General features: G+C 41.2%; 1 protein-coding gene across 1 annotated transcript in view; it reads left to right on the top strand.

The window, feature by feature from the left end:
• Positions 1 to 16460, top strand: part of SNX29 (sorting nexin 29) — a 454788-nt gene that overhangs the window by 323951 nt on the left and 114377 nt on the right. Inside the window, 1 exon segment of the mRNA XM_073362374.2 lies at positions 13040 to 13180. Within this exon segment, the coding sequence (XP_073218475.1) occupies positions 13040 to 13180 (141 nt within the window).

Raw genomic sequence — 16460 nt, forward strand, 5'->3', positions numbered from 1 at the left:
TACCTCAAATTTTTTATGTTATGTAACTTGTATTTCCCTAGTTTACTGTAAATAACTAGGAACAGTGCTTTAGTTTAGATAAGCATGGTAGGTATGAACTCAGTTTATCAGTTTAAACTTAACTCCCCCCTCCCAAAAAAAATTTTTTTAAAAAGGGGGAGGGAAGAGAGAGCCTCCTCTTCTTTGGAAGACTTAAAATCATTTGGTGTTCACTGGTTATCTTTGTATCATTGCTGTATTGTTATTGAGCTTCTGCTTTTTGTTAGCCTAGCTGTGGGTGAAAGGAAGGTTTGCAGCTCTTAAAGTTCTTAGCAAAATAGGCTCTGGTCTTTACCATCATATCTACCTAATATAAAAATGCCAAAAGTCATATTTTTAAAAAACATGAAAATCACAGAATCCATGTATGTGCCTAGGCACCTCTGTGTTCACCCCTACAGTGCTGCAGTGATATCTGAACAAAATATGCCTTGTAAGATATAATTTGAAAACTATCAAATTAATATCAGTAATATCATTGTGAAATGTATGTGACAATGAAGTGTGTGGAATTATGGATACTCACTTATATTATATACTTATATTATGCTTTAAAGACTGCGCCTAAGGCTATGTCTATGCTGTGAAAAAACCACCCCCCTGAATAACAAAAGTTTTAACGACAAAAAGCACCAATGTGGACAGCGCTTTGTCTGTGGGAGAAGCTCTCCTGGTGATGAAGCTACTGTCCGTTATTCGGAGTGGTTTTATTTAGTTGCTAGGAGAGCTGTCTCCCAGCAACAAAGAGCAGCTACGCTGTGTATCTTACAACAGCATAGCTGCAGCAGCACAGGTGTGCTGTTGTAAGGTGCGAAGTGTAGACATAGCCTAAAAGGTATTTACAGCTAGCATGTTGGGGGAGTGGATAAACAGGTTTTCTTCATGTGCATTCCACAATAGGTGTGCGTGTTCGCCACGTGCACCGATGCCGGAAGTTTTTCCCCTAGTAGTACCCATAGGGGAGTGCCCCAGCGACCTCTGGAGTGGCACGGTATAAGGGGCACTGCACGTTCCCCCCACCCTCAGTTCCTCCTTGCCGCCAGTGAAGGTGCGTCAGAACTGTTCTGCTCCCACTTTGCTGTAGCTTTCCTCTTGGACTCTGTTAGTTAGTACCTGTAGTTAAAAGTAGTTTAGTTAGAGTTAGCTTAGTGTGCCTGGGTCAGGGTGTGCCCTGTGCCCTGGGCTTTAAGTCGTGCAACACTTGCAAGTGGCCAGTGCCCGTGAGTGATCCGCACGCAGACTGTTTACGCTGTCTGGGGGAAACCCATCTCAGCGATTGCTGCAAGATTTGCATATCTTTCAAACCTCGAACCAAGAAGGAGCAGGACATTCGGCTCTGAGCCATTTTGATGGAGTCAGCCCTGATCCCGACACCGCTGTGTTGCTCCAAGTCAGCACTGAGCACTGCGTCATCGGTGCGTGGCTACCCTTCGGTGCCTTCCACCAGCCAGTCCACGGCATTGCTTTTTGGTGTGTCCCTTGGACAGCCTCCTGGCCTCCGATTCAAGTTGAGCGGAGTAGCCTGGTCCACTCCGAGCCAACCTCCCCGGATGTTCGGGTGCCCTCCATGCTGGAGGCCCTGCAGGCAGCCTAGGACATTGTCTCTGCTGGTACCGGGGGCACCACCGCCATTGGCTCCCTGGTCCAGAGGCAAGCCGCCATTCAGATCCCCGCAGTCGCCGCCTGGACGGTACCATTCACTGTCTAGGGAAGGTTCCCAATGCTGTTCCCTGCTCAGCGACCCCTCTGTGTGCAGTCTGCGCTTGTCCCCGTTGACCCCCAACAGGTTGTCTGGCTGGGTACCGACTTGCAGGGGTTCCAGGCACTGCTCCGCCTCGAGGGAACGTAGATCTCACGAGGAGAGCGTGCCCCATCAAGACTGGGACAGACGGCACCAGAGATCCTTGTCTCCAAGAGGCTACCATAGCCCTTTGCGGTACGGGCATTGACGCCGTTCCTGTTCTTCGTCTAGCTCGAGGTCCCTGTTGCAGCACTGCTCCCTCAGCCCCAGGCATCAATCACCGGCACCTCGCCATCGTGGATCCGCCTGTCAGAGCAGCCACTACCGACAGTACTCCCGCTCCTCCATGCCGGGATCAAGGTCTCGCGGTCAGCACCGTTCCCGACACCACCGCTTCTTTTAGTCCCAGCATAGCGGTAGATCGTATGCCAGCCCGGCCTCCATTTGCAGTTCTCAGTCAATGGGCCAGGATACTCAGGCTGAGCAGCCTGCTCCACCAGTGCCACAGCAGGTACAGTGGCACCAGTCTCCTTGATCGGCGCCATGGTACCAATAGGTTCTGTGGCCTCCGACGCAGCCCCCAGTGGTGCTCGCTTGGTGGCCAGAACCTTGGAGAGACCATCGATCTCCCTTTCTCAACCTCCCAGAAAGGAGTCAGTGAAGCGTTCATCCCTGGTCCCGCGCCCAGAGGGGGACTGAGTGGTGGGACCTGTGGCACCGGTGGGGACGCAGAGTACCGCACCCCCATCCTCATGGTTCCTGGATGAGGCGATCACGGCCCCTCCTCCGCCTGTCCCGCAGGAGGACTCTAAAACTCATCAAGAGCTGTTGAAAAGGGTGGCATCAAGCTGAGGAGGTGGAGGAACCCTCAGACTCCATCTTCAACATCCTCTCGATTTCGGCACCAGCAGGATGGCTCTCCCACTCCATGAAGGGGTGGCAAAGATCTCGAACGCCTTGTGGCAAACCCTGGCTTCCTTGCCCCACATCTCTAAGAGGGCAGAATGGAAGTACTTCGTGCCCTCCAAGGGGCATGAATACCTGTATACCCACCCTGCCTCCAAATCCCTAGTGGTTGAGTCAATCAACCATAGAGAGAGGCAAGCCCAACCAGCCCCTACTTCTAAGAATAAGGACTCAAAGAGACTAGATCTATTCAGTAGAAAGGTTTATTCGTTCTTGAGTTTCCAACTGAGGGTGGCAAACCACCCAGTCGTGCTGGGTAGATATGAGTTCAATTTGTGGGGCTCTCTGCCCAAATTTGAGGACTCCCTCCAAGAGCGTGATAAAAAAAGAGTTCAAGGCTCTGGTGGAGGAGGGTACGGCTGCCGCCAGGGCGGCCTTTCAGACAGCTGATATGGCTGAAAGGTCTATGGCCTCTGCAGTGTCCATGAGGAGAGTGTCGTGGCTCCTGCTGTCTCGGTTGTCCAGCAAGGCTCAGAACTCCTTACAGGAACTTCTGTTCGATGGCAAGGCCCTGTTTGCGGAACAGACATATGTGAAGTTGCACAGCCTGAAAGATTCCTGCACACACGAAAGACCCTTGGCCTCTATGTCCCAGCCCCGGCCAGGACCAAGTTTAAACTGCAGCAGGCTCCCACCCAGGCAACCTACTCTAGATATGAGCCCTCTTATAAAAAGTCAAGGGACTATAAAAAAAACTCCCCCAATGGCAATCCTGGTCTGCGCCCCAACCTTGCATTATGTGTTCATCTCCCAAACCATGGAGGACACTGGGTTTGGCAGGGCTGTACTCCATCCTGAGTGTCTCTGAACTCCTACCCACCTCCAACAAATATAGCTTAGAATCACCTATTGTGGAATGCACATGAGTAATCACTCGAAGAAGAAAAGACAGTTACCTTTTCCGTAACTGGTGTTCTTTGAGATGTGTTGCTCATGTCCATTCCACATTACCTCTGTCAGAGTTGTCTGGCAAGAAGGAACTGAGGTTGTGGGGAGCGCGCCACACCCCTTATACCGCACCATAACGGCTGTCAAGGTTCCTTCCCCACTCTGAACTCTAGGGTACAGATGTGGGGACCTGCATGAAAGACCCCCTAAGCTTATTCTTACCAGCTTAGGTTAAAAACTTCCCCAAGGTACAAACTTTGCCTTGTCCTTGAACCATATGCTGCCACCACCAAGCATTTTAAACAACGAACAGGGAAAGAGCCTACTTGGAGACGTCTTCCCCCAAAATATCCCCCCAAGCCCTACACCCCCTTTCCTGGGGAAGGCTTGATAAGAATCCTCACCAATTTGTACAGTGAACACAGACCCAAACTCTTGGATCTTAGAAAAAATGAAAAATGAATCAGGTTCTTAAAAAGAAGAATTTTAATTAAAGAAAAGGTAAAAGAATCACCTCTGTAAAATCAGGATGGTAAATACCTTACAGGGTAATCAGATTCAAAACATAGAGAATCCCTCTAGGCAAAACCTTAAGTTACAAAAAGACACAAAAACAGGAATATACATTCCATCCAGCACAGCTTATTTTACCAGCCGTTAAACAAAAGGAAATCTAACGCATTTCTAGCTAGATTACTTACTAACTTAACAGGAGTTGTAAGGCTGCATTCCTGATCTGTTCCCGGCAAAAGCATTGCACAGACAGACGAACCCTTTGTCCGTCCCCCCCCAGCTTTGAAAGTGTCTTGTTCCCTCATTGGTCATTTTGGGTCAGGTGCCAGCCAGGTTATCTTAGCTTCTTAACCCTTTACAGTTAAAGGGTTTTGCCTCTGGCCAGGAGGGATTTTATAGAACTGTATACAGAAAGATATATTCTCTTTATTCTGCCCTTCTCTTTATTTTTATGGCAGCGGTGCCACTCCAGGGGTTGCTAGGGGCGCTCCCCTATGGGTACTGCTGGGGGAAAACGTCCGGCACCGTTGCACGTGGCGAGCACGCACACCTCTTGTGGAATGGACATGAGCAACACATCTCAAAAACACCAGTTACAGAAAAGGTAACTGTCTTTTCTCAAGACAAAGGAAAGAGGCCAACACCTCAAACCAGGTGTGGCCAAATTCACTGGGCTATTCATTGGTATTGGAGGAAGCAGGAAGAGAACACTGACATTGTAAAATTGCAGCAGGAATCATCACATTGGGACGCACCAAGGGGCATCTTAATTGAGATGGAGTGGCCCCCACCCCATAAGCGACAGGAGACTGAACCCCAGGGGATTGATTTCACCCTTGAAACAAAGCCAGACTGAGATATAAGGGCAAACAGAAATACTTGTATTATCCTTCACCTGTTGAGACAAGGAAAACCCACACCTGGACTCTGTGGGAATCCTGGCTAAGAGTTAGCCAACTATTGCTGGGAAAGAAAGTTTACATAGGAAACTATCTTGAACAAAGACTGTAGCTTGTTAATGTAGGTCTTAGCCATCACAAAGTTTTTTTATTTTTGTTTGTTTGTAACAATTTCTAGGTTTAATTCCTTCTATGTCCTGGTGTTAATAAACTTTGTTTTATTTTTATTATGAAACAACTCAGTGCTGTGTTTGAAGGGAAGTGTGTGTTTACCCCAGTTAATAAACTTTATTGTACTGACTCTTTAAAAGAGCAGTAAACTTAGTATCTTGTACAAATGTTCAGTGATAGGTGCTGCACATTGCAGAGAAACCTTTCTGAGGTGCTCGGGGGCTGAAGTTCACTGATTGTTACCTGCTAGGCAAGGTTTGGGCTGGGAGAGACTTGGAGGTTTTTGGTAAGGAAGACAGGCCAGTGTGGCTGGGAGCTGTCACACCATCTAATCTCCAGCAAAGCTCACTTTAGCTGAGGCAGAAAGGTGACTTGCAGCTCTGGTCCCCAGCAGCATGTTACACCATGACACCTGTGGGGAAAAACATAGCAAGACACACATGATATGTTTGTAGTTGAAGAGAATGCTGGGAAAAAATTACAGTATAAATTCCCCTGTTAACTAATAGCAAACCTGTTAACTAATAGCAAAATTATCCCAATGTGTTACTCTCTTGAACAATGGCTAACAAAGGCCTCAGGCAGACAGGAGCAGGTGGAGGGCCTAGGCTGGATGGAGGTCTATGTCTTTGGCTCCTATCCCAGTCACAAAGCTGGCCTCTAGTGCTGCTATGGGATATTTTTGGAGGATGGAAAGAAATGTTATGTTTGTAAGGAGGACAGATAGGGGCCAGTCAGCTGACTTGAAGAGTACGAATTCCCAGCCATGCAGCATTTAGTTCAAATTTACTTTTCTCACCTTCATTGCACCTGCTAAAAACAACTCTGCTGAGAGAGGGTACATTTTTAATTCATACATTTTAAAAATGCACTGTGGGATACGTACCCTCAGTGCATTCCTCACACTGTCAATGATGGTGCCCCCAGTGTGGACACGATCTGTCAACAGAGGGAGCATGTGTGAACACCCTTTGTCAATTTTTGTTTTGTCGACTTTTGGGTGTCTACATAAGTTTTGTCAACAAAATTTGGTAGTGTAGACAAGCCCTAAGATGCACACAATTACTATTACCTCTAACTTCTAACAACATAGGTTTGCATTTCAAAGCATGCAATGGCCCTAATTAACATTTCTAACATGCCTTTAAAGATAGGCTTTGGGTTAGTTAGCCTGCAAGCTGTTTAACCCTTTCTAAACATGAGTTATATTTTGTATAAGATTCGTTGCAATTATATAACAGTAGTAGCAATCATGATTTTAATGGTTATATTTTAATTAGACAAATTCACACCAGGTTATGGTAGGGAAACTAGAAGTTTTTTGGCTTGCATAATAGACAGGCTGCTCACAAATAAATTACTACTTATGCATAAGAAACAAGAAATCATCACATGCTCCCACACACTGGAAGGAAAAAAAAATCAGGAAACCTACCTAAAGCTCATGCAAGAAACCTTCCAAAAATATCATAGCCACCCAGCACAAAAACAAAAAGGTGAAACCAGCTTCACAATGTACAGAGAATGTCACCTCCAGGAGAAACCATGACACCAGGATCCATAACGCTCCAGTATCATCAACTTATCAAGACTACTTAATATCAGTGCTGAATTATCTGTACTCTCCCAGGAACTGAACAGCTTCCCCACCACAGAACCTGATACCATACTAACTATGTGGAGAACCAGAAGAATTCTTTCACTGATTCTGCATCAAAGAATTATTTCACAACAGAGGTGACACCACCCGCAACTACCATGTCTCCACTGACAATCATAAGAAAAAAGAATAATCTAATCAGACATGCCACAGTAGACGAAACCACACTCTTGATCATTAAATTGATAGCTTCAGGGAAAAAAATCAACCGTGGAATCCTTAACAGGCATCACATCTACCACGATCTCCACCACCAAGAGGACAGGTGTCTAGTCCATGAAATCCAACCAGCAGATGGTGATCAAATCAGCAGACAAAGAGAACATCATCCTAGTCCTCAGCCATGATGAGTATGTCAATGTGGCCAACCGACATCTCTCTGACAGCACCTACACCAAGAACTCAAAGACCTCACACCACAATTCTCCCAGGAATTTAGGGATATAATCAAATCCTTCCCCAAACAACTCCAAGAGAAACTATACAACCTCATCCCCCACATACCCATTCCAAGGACCTTCTACATGCTTCCTAAAATACACCAACAAGGTAACTCAGGCAGACCCATCATGCCTGTCCATGGCACTCTTACTGAAGGAATATCAGGACTCATAGAAGCAGAATTAAAGGCCATGAACTGGTCCACTTTATTATGACAATATTATCACAATACTTTCAATATGGCTCTAAAAATACTGTAGATATATCACCACCTGGCTGTCTGCAAAACAGGATTACAACAACAACAATTATTTTAGTCACTTCTCTTCAAATCTTCAGGGCTTCTGTGCTCTTTGAGATTAGAAGATTGTAGATTAATTCTTAGTGTGTATTAATTAGAATCTGTCTTTCAAATGTGTAATATCATGGCCACAAAGGGTGGCTGCCAATCAGCCTTTGCATGAGATAGTGTTGATGGAAAATACTTCTATACTACAGACAAAAGTGCTAACTTTTTATTTGATAGACAGATGATAGAATGTTCAAAAATCCTTGCTCTCCAATTAAATAACCATTCTTGGAGAGATTCTGACTGAATGTGTAAGGGGATTTTTAATTTAAAATTATTTAATGGAGTTAGTTGAGGAAACTGATTATCGGAGGAAAAAGGAACATCTGTCAGAAAACCAGTGTGACCTGGAATACAGAGGGTCTTGGAATTGATTTTTAAATTGACCAATGAATAAGCCTTAGAGTTTTTAAGCATTCTAAAACACAATTTTAAGTTACGTTTATCTTTTTATTTATTTATTTGTTAGATCAGAAGAGGAAGATATTACATGTCATTGTTAAATTGTAGCATTATAGTTCGTTTTTGGCACAAGAACAGACATGAATTTGAACAATGTCAATGAGAGAATGCTGAGTAATTAACTAGAGGGTGGCATACTTTGTTATTTGTATAGGTCAAGTGCATGGTGCACACAAGGGACTTCTTGCATTCCTACATTTCCCCATCGTAAGCTCTCTGTTTGTCACCCTCCCATCTCTCTCTATTTCAAGGATTCCAAGCACAACCCCCCTCCATCTCTCTACATCATGCAGGGATTCTGTATGCCCTTCTTCCCCTGTACCAGGGTCTCCCATTCCAGGAGCTCTGTGTACCCCCTCTCCCTATACTTCACCCAAATTTGTATGTCTTTTCTTTCCATCTGGGAGATAAGTATTGAGGGTGTCAGCATTTTAAACTGTATTGGGACAATCAGGAGATAAGGTGGGTGAAATAATATGTTTTATTAGGCCAACATCTGTTGCAGAAAGACACAAGCTTTCAAGCTTACAGAGCTCTTCTGGGACAATGGGCAGAGCTGAGATGGGGAGTAAAGTTATGCTGGAAGATGCTAATGCCCTCATGCATTTCTTTTGATCTATAGACTATTACGTAGCTGGTGGAAGCTGATGGGTCTGCTAGCCAGATGGCAGGGACTGACTTTGACCATAATCAACATTGTTCTGCCCATTGATGCTTAGAACATTCCTTGCAATTTGGAATTGATCGGATGCAGCATTCAAAAGTTATCATGTTACATCCAAGCAGAGAGAAATACCATCAAGTCAAGTGTAGGACCTTGCTTTGTTTGGGCAATCATTTTCTTTCCTATTTTAATAAAACTAAATGTTTAGAGACTAACAGGGTCAAATTATATATGACTTTGGTCTACGATCTAGAACAATGGATTATAGTGAAAAAAATGCTTTATAAAAAATCAGTGTTAATGTTAGAATTGGTATCTGGATTTTTCTTGTTTATTCTCTCTGGTATCTCTGAATTATATCATTCCTGTAGCATAATGCTTCCTCTGACCAGGACCACAAGGAGTTGCCATTCTCCTGTTGGTCTGATCAAAGTTCTGCTAAGATAGGAAGGGCCGCTGAACTGGGAATTCAGAGATCTGGTTTCAAATTTGCCACAGGCTTCCTGGGCAAATCACTTATTCTTTCTTTTTGTCTCAGCTTCCCCATCTGTTAAATATAGTTAAAATGTTTCTACTTCAAAGAGGTGCTTGTCTGGTGCGTACATGCCACAGTAATGAATTCTTAATAAATTGGGAAAGTGGATTGGGAGAGGCATGAGTAGAGACTAGAAAAGGAATAGGATTCTTGGCAAGATATTGATATTTATGGCTTATATTTGCTATATGAAGGTTATTGAGAACTGACCATTTGTTTATTTTTTAAAAATTTGGTTCAAATAACTTGTTCTAGTTTCTGTTATATAGAGTATTCATTTTTGATAGATTATTTCATGATATTGAAGACCTTTCCTACTCCGCTGGCACAATATGAGGTCCCCTGTTCCTCAAGGTGCCTGTCGATGTTATCATAGCATCTGTTTTAGGGTTGTTGCTTATTTAGTAGCCAGAAATTAGGCTGAATTCGTAATTAAGGGCCGGTGGTAAAATCCAGCCCTCACTGAGGTCAATGGCAAAACTCCCATTTACTTCAGTAGGGTCAAGATTTCAACCCAGCGTGTACCAGGCTGCTTGATTTAGTGATGTATAGTAGTAAATCAACTACAGAGACATTTTGTTCTCCATCCTTTTATACTCACGTTTTGTAATGCATTTGCCTAACAGTAGCCATCTGCATGCCTTATGGGCACTAAACTAAAACGAGCTTAACCAATCTTTTTAACATTTAGGCCTTATTTTCTTTGATTTCCCAAGTGAGCTGAGATTAATGGTCTTGAAATATCTTGGCTTCTGAATAGTATTCTCTGTTAAGATAATAAAGCTGTAAATGCTTGTATTAAAGCAGGAACTTTAATTTGCCTTTCAAACACTATTATATGATTGTCAATAAATTCAATATGACACAGGGCTCTTAGTGTCAGTTCTTCATACCTTACAATCTCAAAGAAAATTCAATATCTGTGTTCTTCAAAGAACAGGAAGTAAAATCTTTAATGATGTATATAATAAATGAATCGATTTTTTCAGTCTTTAAAATATTCAGTTACAGTGTATTAGACTCCTTAATTACTTAACTACAGGTTACACCTTACTAGGTAACATAGAATTGCATGATTCACCAAATTACAATTTTCTCTGTACTTGAGTAGTAAAAATAGGAATTCCATATTAAATAACTACATTAAAATAATTTAGGTATACTTTGTTTTATAAGAAGCCTGAAAAATTCTGAATAATAGTCATCTATGCCAAAGTAATATATTTTAAACATAGTGATTAAAGAAAGGTGGAGAAAGAGCTGAGGGGATAAAAAGTATTTAAAAATGCAGTTCTTACCACAATGCATCAAATGTTTGCACATATGGAAATGTTTCCTACCACTGGCATTGATATCCTTCATTTAAATCTAATTTCTTTTACATTAAGATTTCTAATATATTGTGCCTGAATTATATATTATGTCTTAGAATCATCTAGTTTTTATTAATTCAGTAAGATAGTTTAAACATATGCTTAGCGTCATTGATTTCAGTGGAACTACCTCACGTACTTAGGGACAAGTAATCTTGTTAAGTATCTTGTTGAATTGGGGTCTAAATCCCTTGGTTTTCTATCACTTAATATGAAATCCAGTACCCTTGCATTATTGTCAGCCACCAGCAACATACTCAACATGGCTGTTTGTAATCACTTACCCTCTCTTCTTCCAAATTCTCTTCATTTACAAGTGTGCTGAATTCTTTCCACTGATAGTCTTTTAAAATGTTAATGAATCAGTCACGTTATCTTAATTCCCTATTAAATCTAGTTAGCAGAGCTATTTCACTAGCTATTATTTTAAAATTTGTATTGCTCTTTAAATACTTGGCCATGTGGTCTACCTATTTTTAGAGCCCCATCACTGTAATACCTGAATTCCTATTGCCAAATACAATTGCCTGTAGTTTTGTGTGTTCGTATATAAGCTAAGTAGACCAAACTCAACAGCTCTGGCATTCTCAACTTTGAGACTATCATATTTGCTTTCTCCAGCAGAATCTATCATTATAATCATGAAGAGCAAGTGAAGTGATGTACAATGGTAACCATTACAAGCTAACGTTCAACAAGTTATCACACAATACTGTGATTATTGCCTGTACTATGTATAGGGAAATACCATAGTAACTCAAATACTATTTGTGTGGTAGCTGTTTGTCCATTATCTGATTATAGTCATGGCAGGTTTGGGGTTGGGAACCTTGTTTCCTTTAGGAGTCCATGGCACCATGTATGAAATACAATGCTAAATAGTTTTGTAAAGTCTATATTCATCTCTTGACTTTTTCACTGTTTCTGTAAAAGTGATTATCTTCTCTAAAAGTAATACTTTTAAAAATTGCCATGAAATGTTTAAATGTTGGTATCTAAAGTTAGCACCTAAATAAAATAATTAGATCCTCAGTACTGTTGAAAATCAGGCCAATTATACAGGTATCTTGATGTGGATTTGGATATTTAATTTTAGTCTCCTGAGTTCTAATATTTTTGCTTTGGCTTTTTTCTTGCTTATTCCTGTTTCCTCCTTTTTCTTTTTGATCATTGTGTCTCTGATGACCATTAGCACTACTTTTTTCAGATGATGATCATCTCAGTGATCTGGAAACGCCTTAAAAAATGCTGTTGAGGAAATATGGCAGTTTTGCCTCATCAGTTCTAATCTGCCCTAGCACATTATATAAACTGCACAAGTCATTAATATTAGAAAGTTTGGGGTGGGAAGGATAGGGCACAGATGCTGCAGGGGGAACCAGTGGAAACATAGCTCCTAAAGGCATTAGGTTGCTGTGGGTAGGAAAACAAGAAGTCATACCAAAGAGAACACTAGTCCCAAATGCCCTCAGTCATGAGTCCTGAGTTCATTGTGGAGTTTCTGGGTTTCAGAGTAATGCCTCTCCTCCATAAGGTTAAAGCCCCTTTTCCCAATAGAGAGCATAGTTCCAGAGCCATTAATTAATTCTCAGAGTTTTGTGAGCATGTTTTCCTTTTCTATGGGTTTTCCCTCAGAGAGGGGAACATTTAGCACATTATTGGTAGTACCCTCATGAAAGTAATTGAGCCGTGGCAAAAACATCCATTATGTGAAATTATACTACACGTCCTGTGCAAAAATAAAAAGGGGGGTCGGGGGAGATAAAACTGCTTCTATTTTTCAAACAATAAGATTTCAGTAGTTTATACTCCGGGATTTTATAATCTGTTTTGACTTCTTAAAAAAACTTATTCATTCATGAAGGATGTGTTTTGCTTTAGCATAACTGTGATGAGTAAATACAGTTTGTGACATAAGAATTATGATGAGAAATTCATTTGTGAAGTTGGAAAACTATTAAATGTACAGAAATAAGTGTAAATTATATCAGATTAATTTTTTCTTTGTGCACTGGTCAGTAAACCTGCTGGCAACAGAAAGCATTAATAGCTATCTTACCACAAAATTACAGCCACGTCTTGTAATAATGAGCAAGTTAATGTATGTCACCATTGAATCCAATAAAAGGGAATTAGATTAATGACCTGTTGAATAAACATAGCTACACCTGATGACTGTTTGCAGTCAGATGTAGTTGTAGGTAAATAGTCCTAAAACTACTGAGAGTGTTATGTCATAAAGGTGAAGGTAATTGACAAACAGTACTTTTAACAAAGAGAGACAAAATGAATGTAATGATTGCCTTTAAAATTGATCTTTTCTTGTCTATGCTTGCAGGTATATATCAGAATAAAAGATGATGAATGGAATGTTTATCGAAGATATGCAGAATTCAGAAGCTTGCATCACAAGCTACAAAATAAATACCAACAAGTAAGGACCTTTAACTTCCCACCAAAAAAAGCCATTGGAAACAAGGTAAAGGAAAATGTATTCTCAACATTTATTAATATTGTGAAATTAAATACTGAATACATTAAAGTGAAAGTTATAATCAAAAATTTAATTTAACAAAATAGAACATGAATGAGGATAAGGATATCTATTGTATTTGATGTAGCATGAATGATGTATCTCATGAAATGCACAATACAAACTATAATTTTCCCAGTTGAGAAACGAGGAACAAATCGTAGGGCATAGTGAATTGAATGCTTGATCTATATATTCCTTGTAGTTATTTAATGTGAACAGTGCTTCATAATTAACTTTTTAATGTGTTAAACTAATTCCTGATTTAAGACTATTAGAGGATTAGTAAAAACAAGCAATGATTTCTATTGCTTGCAGATATATGCAGGTGATAGGGTAGGTTTTCAGAGACATATGTCTGAAAGGTATTGTATATGAAGGAGATTTTCAGTTATGTGCAATTAAATATTTCAATGTATAAATTAAATGTTGGTGGGTCTTTAGTCTATATTCTGACCAAGGTTTGATATACAAGTCTGTGCAGAAAATCTGAACTAAATCAAATACTGGTAACTTTACAATTAGTCGTTCCTATTAATTTATTCATCTGTAATAGGACTTGGACTAATCAATTTCTCAGTGTTCTCAGAAGTCATACCGAGTAAATTATTTACAGATAGAAAATCCAGATTGTCCTACACAATCAGTGTGGTCTCTAGTTGTTTTGTTTTTAAATAGACGATGTTTGCTGATGCCATTTGAAGGGATACAGAAATAAAACACAAGATTCTGGTAAATGGATTAAAGATCTAGGTTGCAATCTTATTGAAATGTCTCAAGCTTCAGTTATGCCCAACAGCTAGTCATGCATGTAGTCCTAAAAGCCAATAGCCACAAGGATACCTATCAGATTATTTTCAACAATGGTAGGATGAAGCACACAGGACACAACTCCCAAACCATACCAATGTTGAGATGGAAGATATACTTTTGTGCGGGGATCTGTACATGAGACCTGTACATAAGCCCCTCATTCCTTAAGGGCCTTAGCACAGCTGTTTCCTGACCTGAGTCTAAGATTTAAGAAAGGAGGCCAAGACGATCAACTGTTAGAACAAGAGACTCCTATCTATCAAGTGAAGTTAATAATGAATGTCCCAGGCAATGTGGACCCAAGTACAGTATTTCAGTGACTTTATTCTAACAACAGCTTCTAGCATACAGCTCTTAATGTCTCCTTCCAGGCCATGTGTAAACAATGTGCCCTCCCCACTCATGGACACCCATGTCCTCACCCAGGGATCCCCATTTCAGTGTGCTCCAGGGGGAAGGTGGAAAGGAAAGGAAACTAGTAAGTGCGCTACAGGAAAATGTTCCTTCCTGACCTCCAATACTGTTATGAGATTCTCCCTATAATCATGTGAGTGCTCATCTCCCCCAGCAACCCACCGAGAGTGATCAGATAGTAAGTGTGGGGAAGTAACGGGGACAGGGGTAATAGGTTGTTTACATAAGACAAAGCCCCTAATATCGGGATGGTCCCTGCAATATAGGGACATCTGGTTACCCTAAGCCGACCCCAGTGTATATCAAGGCATTTAGCCTCTCTCAGCATGTTGGCAGAAATATGTGAGATCATGCACTAGTATGAACTGCTGACACTTTCTTATTTTGAGCTCCCAGTTTCTGAAAGAGTTGGACCATCACCAGGACAGCTAAGAATGAGATACTGAGCACTTCTCTGTGCAGTGTGAAGAGGCCAGAGTGATATAAAGGTGCTCTTAAAACCCTGGATCCAGCTGATGGGCGAATTTCCCTGGTACAGGAACTGAGGAAAACAGTCGGCTGTTTTTTGAGGATTCCCAGCATAAGAGGGGTTTTGCAGGAAGGGGGAATGTGTCAGGGTGGGGTCACAGCAAGTAGCACTGTACAGATTCTGGGCAGCACTGCTTCCTATCAGTGTTGCGGGGTGGGGACAAGCAGGGGCAGGCAGCAGGTGGGGACAGCCTGTAATAGCTTAGACAACCCTGATGGGCAGCATAATTTATGTTGGGGTCTACTTTAACCACCAGCAGCAGCCCAGAATTGGGCAGATGTAAAAGCCACCGTAGGACCCGTCCTCCTGGGTTCTGAGTTCTGTGACAGAGAGAGCGAGTCTAGATGCTAACCCTGTTTCTTCTTCTCCCCACTATTTGCAACAAAACAAACAATAAATTGCTGAGTTGATGTGGGGAATCAGATAAAAGACCAGGTGCAAGCAGCTTCTCCTGCACACACTGTGGCATCATCCTCCAGTCATGGAAAGTGTGATTCTTATGGATTTAGGAATTCTCATGAAACTTTCTAATGACAACCAGACCATACAAATAAGGGAGTTATGTATAACCTTTGTCTTCACCACCTGCAAATACATTTACTGTCGAATTATTAACTAAGTCCTAAAGTCACTAAAAATAAAACTATGCAAACCAAAATGGAAACAAAAGCAAAAATACACTTCTTGAAAGCTGAATGTATATTTAAGGAGGAAACCTTTACTATTTTACATTCCTTCCAACAAATATAGTAGCAGTACCTATTTGTATACATTAATTCCTGACCCATCAATGTAAACTGTAAACAATTTCCATATACATTCCACAGATTTCCTGTGTGACTTTAACTAGTCATTTATTCTCTTTGTGCCTCCGTGTCTCATATGTAAAATGGGAATTATGGTACTTCCATAATACTGGGGTTTGGTGAGGATAAATTCATTAAAGATTGTGAGTCATTCAGATACTGCAATAATGGGGTCCATATATGTACTTTAGATAGATGGATAGATCTATTCAGATAAATATCTCCCATCCTGTACTTTTTAAAATGGTTCTCAAGTGTTGCAGTTTGAGAAAGGCTTGCTGTTCATTCTGACTCTTCTGGGGAACTTGTTCTTTTGGAAGCCATATAATTATTCTCCTCACTACCATTGGTGTGTTCTGCTTCTAAGTTGCTTTTTTTAAACAGAAGTACCCTTCAGATCAGAAGTACCATTTAATATGCATTGTGGCCTATTTATGTACATTTAATATAGTATTCATAATTTCAGTAGAGTCTCTTTGCTCTGCTTTCATCATATTTACCGATAGGTACTATATATTTGTATAATGACTTCAATAATTCATAGATTTTAAGGTGAGAAGAGATCATTAGATCATCTAGTCCAGGGGTTCTCAAATTTCATTGCACCGTGACCCCCTTCTGATAACAAAAATTACTACATGACCCCAGGAGCGGGGACCAAAAC

Source organism: Lepidochelys kempii, chromosome 10 (genome assembly GCF_965140285.1).
Source record: "Lepidochelys kempii isolate rLepKem1 chromosome 10, rLepKem1.hap1, whole genome shotgun sequence".
Taxonomy (NCBI): domain Eukaryota; kingdom Metazoa; phylum Chordata; order Testudines; family Cheloniidae; genus Lepidochelys; species Lepidochelys kempii.